This window comes from Petaurus breviceps, unplaced genomic scaffold (genome assembly GCF_028583685.1).
Source record: "Petaurus breviceps papuanus isolate PSGF00001 unplaced genomic scaffold, PetGlider_PUasm1.0 90630, whole genome shotgun sequence".
Classification (NCBI taxonomy): Eukaryota; Metazoa; Chordata; class Mammalia; order Diprotodontia; family Petauridae; genus Petaurus; species Petaurus breviceps.
Window position 1 is genome coordinate 4,204,924 of NW_027187291.1, and position 9,245 is coordinate 4,214,168.

General features: G+C 47.0%; 1 protein-coding gene across 1 annotated transcript in view; it reads right to left on the minus strand.

Annotated features, from left to right (window-relative positions):
* Nucleotides 1-5,606, minus strand: part of MPP2 (MAGUK p55 scaffold protein 2) — a 39,735-nt gene extending 34,129 nt beyond the window's left edge. The window contains exons 1-2 of the mRNA XM_069064413.1: nt 5,369-5,606; nt 1,745-1,808 (exon numbers count right to left, since the gene is read on the minus strand). Coding sequence (XP_068920514.1) covers nt 1,745-1,775 — 31 coding nt within the window. The 5' untranslated portion in view covers nt 1,776-1,808; nt 5,369-5,606. The remainder of the gene's footprint in view (nt 1-1,744; nt 1,809-5,368) is intronic.
* Nucleotides 5,607-9,245: the final 3,639 nt, after the last annotated feature.

The window sequence follows — 9,245 nt, forward strand, 5'->3', positions numbered from 1 at the left end:
CTCTCTCTCCTCTCTCCCCCCATTCTCTCTCTCTCCTCTCTCCCCCCCTTCTCTTTCTCTCTCTTATAGGGCATTTACCACACAGACCTTGTATTGTAGTTTTCTGTGAAACTATTTTATCTCTCCAACCAGATCAGAAGTTCCTTGAAGATGGTTCGAATCGGGCTCAGATACCCACCCAGAAACACCTGGCCGTGTAACCTTGAGCGAGTTACTTAACCCCAATTGCTTTAAAAAAAAAAAAAAGAATAGCCAACTTCCCCACCTAAAGCCTCTTTCACCCTCAATCTATCCTACATACTAATGCCAGAGGATTCTTTCTAAATGGCAGCTAGGTGGTGCAGTAGATAGAGTGCCAGGCCTAGGGTCAGGAGAACCTGAGTTCAAATCTGGTTTCAGACACATACTAGCTGTATGACCCTAGGCAAATCACTTAACTCTGCTTACCTCAGTTCCTCATCTCTGAAGTGAGCTAGAGAAAGAAATGGCAAACCACTCTAGTATCTTTGCTAAGAAAACTCCAAATGAGGCCAGACATGACAAAACAAAAACAAATTCTTCCTAAAATGTGGATCCCATCACTCCCTTGTTCAAAAGCTTTCAACAATTCCTTATTGTTGACAGATATAAGTCCAAACTCTTAGTCTGGCATTCAAGGTTCTCCAACATTTGAGGCCACATGTGTCCTTCTAGGTCCTTGAGTATGGCCTGAATCAGTCAAAGAGTCACACTTGAGGACCTAGAGGGCCACATGTGGCCTCAGGATCACAGGTTCCCCACTCCTGGACCATGCTTTCCTTCCTCCATGGCTTTGTTCCCTGGTCCCTCTCCCCAACCTGTCCTCCACCTTTTGAAATCCCATTCATCCTGAGGCCCCTGAGGTCTAAATGCTATCCCTTTTAGGAAGCTTCCCTAATCCTCCCAGAGGATTTCCCTCTTCTCATGGATCTCTCATGCCTTTTTGTGTCCCTCTGCAGTGCATGTCATATTTCACCCTGTATCACATTTATCTTTATACACACCTTATCTCCCTTTCTAATCCAAAAGTGGTCCAAAGGCAGGGGACCTGTCTCTCCCCTTCAGTATTTTTCACACAATAAACACTTATTTGTTGAGTGTTCTGAACGGATGTGTCTTTGTATACCTTACAACATAGGGCAATGGAATAAATGCGGAGTGAATGAATGAATGAGTCTGGGGAGGAGATTTGAATTTGTCCTTTCCCCAGGGGAAGAGAGGCCAACGGCCTAAATCCCCCTAACTCCTCAACTGAGCAGCTATGTGGCTCAGCAGGTAGAGCATTGGGCCTGGAGTCAGGAAGACTTAAGTTCAAATCTGGTCTCAGACACTTCCCAGCTGTGTGACCCTAGGCAAGTCACTTAACCCTGTTTGCTTTAGTTTCCTCATCCGTAAAATGAACTGGAGAAGAAAATAGCAGCCACTCTAGTATCTTTGCCAAATAAAACCTCAAATGGGGTCACAAAGAGTCAGACATGATTGCTATGACTGAACAACAACAATAACAACATGAGATATGCCAGGCTGGCTCTGGACAGACTGTCACCTTTCCTTGGTGTCTCATAGGTGCCTACATTCTGCCCAAGTGGTTGGCTGGCTACCACTGGTCTCCAAATGCTAAACACTGTTAGATGGGGGACTTCTCCATCCCCTCTGCACCCACTGTTAATGCCCTCCATGGCCTAAAAAGGAGAGTCCTAACTGAAGGGACACCCTACCCCCTTACCAGACTCAGAGTTGGTAGCAGCAACTGGCATGATGAGAACAGCTATGGTTGTCAGGCAACTTTCCTGTGGAGAGAAAAAAGACATCATGAGAAATTAGGGGTTGGGGTAAAAGGAAAGGGAGGAAAAAGGCATTGCCATGTTGGGAAGCTTCTGAGCATCTGATAGGTCCAGTGGTACCCAGGATGTCTGAAGACCATCATTCCCCTATCTTGATATGCTAGCCTAGGAACCCCAAGAGCAGCCATGATGCTCTTGAGACAGAGAAGAGACAGAGGAGATATGTGCTAGTTAGTGGCAGGAAGCAGGATACACTGCCCTATAGAAGGATCTCAAACCCTGTCTGTCTGTGGAGAAAAGGAAGGAATGTGGTGGGGGGAGACATGAAGGGAGCCTGAATGTGAATGAAGACTACAAGTCAGCATGACAATATGGTGTGAAGAAAACAGTTCTGGATTTGGCATCAGAGAACCTAGATTTGGGTCTTGCTTCTGCTCCTTAGCACCTGTGTGACCTTGAGCAAATTTCTGAGCCTCAGTTTTCTCATCTGTAAAATGAAGGGGTTGGACCAAATGACCCTAACCTCCTTTTTGGCTCTAAATCTATGATCTGGTTAAGATAAATTTTCTCTGTAGCCCCTGAAAGGGCAGCTGAGAGCAAACCTACTCCCCTCCCACTGTCACAAAAGTAAACTTTTCTATCATGGAGGTATCTTTGTCTATTGCCTTTCCAAGGCCCTTTCTAAGATCTCAAAGCCCTCTATAAACTTTAGCAAAAATAGAGTGATACCACGTGAAGAGTCAAAGCAGGTAGAAAGAATCATTGTCATCTATGAAACCTGAAGTTACCAGATTCCCTTTGACATCCTCTCTGGCTGAGCCCACAGTCTAGGGCCTGTGCTCACCCTGTGGCAAAGGATTTTTTTTTTAATTCAAGACTTGGGACAGGGGTAGAGAAGGGGAGAATTTAGGCACCCCCACCTCCCCTAGGGCAGAAGAGAATGGGAATAGTGAGCCCAGTGATCATCCTCCCTTCCCCCATCAAAGCTTTAAGGGAGGAGTTGGGTTGCCAGATAAAACGCTAATTCCTAGTTGTCATGGCAACAGGAGCCTGTGGTTCATACAGCAAGGGGGAGGGAATTGGGGAGGGGGGAGGGGGAGGACAGGACCACAGGAGAGAGAGAAGCTCAGAAGCCTGTTGTCAATGCCCACTATGAGGCCTGATGCCCAGTATATTCTGTGTCCTGGAGAGGAGAGGAGATATGCCTGAACTTTAATACCCCACCCAAAACAAAAATCTTTTCAGAGACTTATCTGGTCACTCCAGCTTCTCCTCTCTCCCACCCCTCAAAAAAGTGGGCCTCTCTGGGCCTGAGTTGGTCCTAATGCTCATCTGGGCACTGTAAGAAAGTCGGGAGGAGGGGTGAAAACCCCTCTTTTTAGCCCCTCTCTGCTCCCAGAAGTACAAGAACAGGGTTGGAAAGAAGGTTCAGGGAAAGAAGGTTTCTCAAGCCAATACTCAGTCTGGGAGGGATCTGGGGAGACCTTGTTTCAGCAGGCAGAATGCCAGACAGTGTCCCCCTTTTCAGTACAGTGGAGATAACCATTGCTTCCTGGTTCTACTTTCCCAATGGAATTTTCTTCATGTCCTCATGGCTGGCCAGTTGGTGGTGCCTGATTAGAGATGGGACAGCCCAATACAAAGGTAACTCAAGATATCTCTCTCCCCAAAAGCTGTGTGTGTGTGTGTGTGTGTGTGTGTGTGTGTGTGTGTGTGTGTGTGCAGGGGGTGGGGAGAGAGCCTTCTAACCATGCCCCTGCATTATCTGACCTATCCCCATGAAGTCCTGGATCCGTTCTGGTGGAAGGCTGTTTCCCACCATTTCAATTCCCCTTGCTTCTCTTCCTTCCCAGACCTCCATCCCCCCAGCCCAGCCCCAGCCCTCCCAAGGGAGTGGAGTGAGGGTTGTGGTGAAGCAGAAACCTCAGCAGCAGTTCAGCCAGCCAACCTGGTCCAGTGCCAAAGTCTTGGGTCTCTAATACAGCTGGGAAAATGCTTTCCACATTCTAGAGGAAGTCAGGCACAGGTGCCCTCTTCCACCTTCTCCCCAATCTATACCACACCTCTGAGCATCAACAATCCCCTCCTACCACCACCACCCCCAATGCTTCGGGCATTGGAAATGAACAGGTTTGGGGATTCTAAAACCCCAAGAAAGATGAGATGGGATGGAGTCTCGGAAGTCTCAACCACATATGATTCACTGAAAATTCTCTGTAATGGGGAGAGACAAACATTACCCTGAACCCAGCCCCGACATCTTCCCGGGCCCCTATATATTCTGTAAAGGACTCAGTTGCCTTATCTGTAAACATGGAGGTGTGGAGTAATAACTGATCCTTTTAAATCCTCTGATTGCTACTCTCTGAATGGGAGGAGGGAAGTTGGGAGGGCAGAGGGTACTCAGAGAAAATAATGGCCTTACTATACCAGCCCTCCCTTCCATGGATAACCGAGATAAAAGAGAAGTAGAACTGACCCAGGTCACATGGGCTGAGGGCTTGGCTACCACTGTTAAAAGGACAAACTGGCCACCAGGTTCCCTCGTCCCATTCCCCGCCCCCATCTCCTTCCCATTCCTCTTGCTCCCCCCACACCTCTAACCTCCAAACACTCCTGGCACTAGGACCTGGGAATGGGGTGCGAGTGTTGTGCAGGATAAAAAGAAACAGCATCTTGAGTGCCTTAGGGAGAAGAACCGATGAGGTCACAGTGTAGTCCTTCCCCGCCTCAGTTACCGAATCCCTTCAGCATTTCCCAATCCTGGGTCCCTGATCCCCCCACACACACACACCTTCCCTGGTCATCCCATTCCAAGTAATTGATAATTGCTTTCCCATCTCCCAGATCCACTCTCAACAGAAATCAATCAATCCCCCAACCCCAAAGGCACCCAAGGCAAACCTGCCTCTTCAGGGTCATTCTCACTGGAGGACACAAGGTACCAAGGGGACCCAAGAAGGTCTCTATCCTTTGCCTTCCATCCTCCATTAAGCTCTGCTCTCCCTCAAGCCTTGGAGATAGGGTGGATTGGGGAGGGGAGGAGGGGTAGACTGGGCAAGGCGACCCTTATGTAACGTAATGTTCTGACAATCCTGATTGCCATAGCACTTATGGGGTACCCAGGACCCCTGATGCCACTCAGATGTCAGCTCCCCAACACCCATGCCTCGGAGCCCTTCACATGGTAGGGAGGTCTTCTGGTGCCACCCTGTACATCCCCATCCCTCTGGAGTCCTAGGCAAGGAGGATCAACAGGAAGACAGCCAGAGTGAGGGAGGAGGGCTCACATGGAATGTCAGCCTTCCCCTTATATTCTCCCTTCCCCTCAGGGAGCTCCGGGGAAAGGGTCTGGGGTAGAAGATTCCTCTGGGAGGTACCAGATGGATAACGGGCGGTGGGCTGTCGGTGTGGGGAGGGGGTGGCACAGGCGGGGTGCCAGCGCCCCCTTCACTGTGTTTTGTCTTGTGCATCTCAAGGATGCGCTAGGACAAAGGACAGAGGACCTAGGACCGAGTACAAGGGCCCAGGGCTAAGAATAGGGTAAAGGGAAGGAGGACGCCTACCTGCGCCCCAGGGAGTCCTTTGCTCCGGCAGCTCCGGCTCAGCCTGTTCTCCGAGGCTCTTCGAGCTTGTCAAGCTCTCCTCGTTCTTAAAGCGGCAATGCCTCCTAGGAGAAGAGAGGGGGCGCGCGTTGGGCCGGGGTGGGGGCCTTCAGCTGGAATAAGGGGCGGAGGGACAGAATCTAGGAACCCGAGTGGAGAGGCTAGGTGGGGCATGGCCAGGGACTGGCTTCCCAGCTTTGAGAAAGGAGCTGAAAGGGGAGGAGGGGAAGGAGGTGGGTTGAGCCCCGAAACCTTCCCTTGGTGTTTAGGGAATCTCTTAAAGGGGCGATGAAAGAGTTCGGACCATCTCAGCATACCCACCCCTCCTACCGGGCTTCGTGGAGGGGGCGAGTACTTAAGGGTTATCGAAGGGGCTAAATGGCACCTCATCTTTTTTCTCCCTACCTCAATTTTCCCAACCCTCCCAAGGAGTGTGAATGGGAGGATTTGGGAAACACACACACACACACACACACACACACACGCAAAGAATCTAGAAGGGACCTTATAAAACCATTGAATCCAACCCTCTCTGTTTTACATATGGAGAAACTGAGGCACAAAGTAGCCTAGTGACTTGCCCGGGAGCTACTGAAGCAGAATCTAAAAGCAGGTCTTCAGGGAGTGGGAAGTTCTGTTCTAACAGAACCCTGAGAGCTGGGGACACCAGGGTTCCACACTTTAAAAGCTGGAAGAGTTGGTCTTCAAAGAGGGACCAGAACCAGGAGCAGAAGGCTAAGGATAGCTCCTTCTACAGGCAGTCAATAGGAAAGGGTAGTGTAGGGCAAATAGCCCTGAACCTGGGGTCCCAAGATCTGGGTTCGAATTCTAGCTCTGTTATTTTACTAACTAGGTAACCTTGATCAAATCACTTCCTTTTCTGGGACTCAATCTCCAAAATTGTCAACTGGAAGAGATTGGATGACCTCTAGCTTAAGTCCCTCACAGATTTCCAGCTGTAGGGCCCCAGAAGATTGCCCCAAGGCGTCCCTTCACACCCTGCCTCTCTTAACAAATAGTTTAGCGGCCTCGCACCCGCCCCTGGTTCTACTGTAAGTCCCTGGACAAGTGTTGGGTCCAAGGGCTTATCTGGAGTAGGGAGTTTGGAAGCTTCAGCTGAGGGTTTGATTCCAGCCTCTGTCACTTAGGTGCCTGGGAATTTCAGGACAAATGGCATTACCTCTCTGGATATGGGTCTCATTGCCTTAGTAATCAATGGATATTTTTTAACCACCTTCCTTACTCTCAGAGCCGTGGGGCGGAAATTAATTATCTGGAAGCATACTTGGAGATCCCCAAGAAGGCTTTGACTGCTGAGTCAGGGTCGTAGGCATCTGATGATCCCAAGAAATTATAAAATCATAGCTGTAGCGCTGAAAGAGAAGTAAAGGCTACCTAGCCCAACCTCCTAGTTTTACAAATGAGGAAACTGAGGCCTAGGGATATGAAGAGGCTTGCTCTAGGTTACACTGGTGGTGTCAGAGGTGGGACCCGAATCCCAGGTCCTCTGACACTCCAGTCAATTTGCTTTCCATAGCTTCACAGTTCCACTGGGATTCTAAGGTAGCCTTGTCCAAGTGACATCTTCTAGGGATTTGGGATGGAGATGAATATCATCTAATCCCGATCTTACAGAGGGTGGTGTCTAACCTACGGTCATAATTTTAAAAGAAAAAAAATTAAAATGCCATTTAATGATCTTTTTCTTTTACATTGCCTAGGTTTCCCCCTGTATTCCCTCTCCCAAAAGGGACATCCCTTATTATAAACAATTTCAAAATGGAGGAAGGAGGGAGTAGGGGAAGGCAAAGCTAATCAATGTATAGAAAAAATCTGACTTTACATATAATGTTAATCAGTCAACAAGCATTTATTAAATGCCTACTATGTGATAGGCACTGTGATAACCATTAGACACTGTCAAAAATTTGAAGAACAAGGAGATTCTGGAAGTCTCAGAGGGCCATTTCTTTATTCCCATCTCAGGAAAATCCTTTTTAAGGAACCAGTCTTTGAGGAAAAGAGTGAAATATAAAAAAAAAAAACACAGAAAAAATATGTTTAATATGATTGCATATATATATATATCAGACTGCATGCTGTCTTGAGGAAAGAGGAGTGGAAGGAGGGGGAAAATATTTAAAAATTCAAAATTTTACAAAACTGAATGTTGAAGGGGTGGCCAGGTGGCTCAGCGAGTAAGAACACCGGCTCCAGTGTCGGGATGACCTGGATCAAATCTGGGCTCAGATACTCAGCACCACACCCAGAAATAATAACTGGCCGTGTAACCTTGAGCAAGTTACTTAACCCCAATTGCTTATAAAAAAAAAAGTGAATGTTGAAAACTAAAAATTAATTCTTTTTTTTTAAATACAGATATTAATGGAATTTTGGCTACACTGTCTATAACTGTCTGCATTCTATATTGGCCTCTATCTTCTCCTTAGGGAATTCTTATTGACTCTCAGCTTTTGGGTATAGACATGGATCTCATTCAGGGAAGGACAGAAGTAAGAGAAGGGTTCGATAAACTCTGGGCCTGGGAAGAAATTCTCTAGGCCTTTTATGTTTATAGGTTGACTCAGTCCAGTTATCTGATTGTTTTCTTTAATATATGGAATGAAAAGAGAATTTTAAGATAAAATCCTTGCCTCAATCAACTTAAATTGATAGTTAAAGTTGAAAGTCTGGGCCAAAATAGGAAGAAAACAGACTGCCAGACAGGGTTATAACCAGGGCACTCTAATGGTTGCCCCAAAGATGTTCAACTTCATTCTTTCAGAAGCACAGAAACAACTAAGCTTAAAACCTAGAGTTTGGAATTGGGTTTCTTTGAAGATTGGTTTTTGCTGATGTATTTCTTTGAAATCAGGAACTTCTACATGCTCTACCCAAAGCCAATTGGTAACTACTCAGTCATTTTTGATCTACTAAGACCTAGAGCACCAAGAGTTTAAATGATTTGGTCACAGAGCCAATAGTAATGTATCCAGAGAGTTCTACCTTACTCCATGATCAGCTCTCTCTCCACCTCACCTCTCTCAGAATCTAATTAGCACCAATAATATGACACTTTAGGATTTGCAAAGCACTTGTATATAAGTTTACTCATTTAATCCTTACAACAACTTTGGGAGGTAGCTCCATTTTAGAGAAGAGGAAACTGAGTCTGAGGAAAGTTAAGTGACTTGCCCAGGATCACACCACCAGACTATGTCCGAGGCAAGATTCAAACTCTGGTCTAAGCAAGAATAATCAGTTAAAATAGGAAGCTACTGTAAAAAATGACTAGAAAGAAAATGTTTTACATAATTGCACATGTATAACCTATATCTAATTACTTACTGTCTCAGGGAGGGGGAGGGAAGGTGTATCAGCAATGCCATATTCACAATGCCTATAGAGATTACAAATATGCTGATATAATTATCCATCACAAAATACATCAGGTTTGCCATATGGGGAAATAAACTAGAAAATTTATTAAGATACCAAAAGACTGAGTCCCAAAACCAGAAAGTGAAAGCCATCAGAGTAGTTATGATATTGGCACAGGTAGATAAAGTAGAAAGCACCCACATTCTCAAGCCTTTAAAACAGAACAGGCTACCTCAGGCAAAGGTCCTCCTCTCCCCACTCACAGCAACCACCCAGCGTCCTGGAAGCACGCTCCCAGCAGCTCCGGCCCCTGGCAGTCCTCAGCAGGAGTCCTTAGCAGAAAGTCCTGCTCCCAGCAGCTCCGGCCCCTGGCAGTCCTCAGCAGGAGTCCTTAGCAGAAAGTCCTGTTGCCAGCAGCTCCGGCCCCTGGCGGTGCTCAGCAGGGGTCCTAACTAAA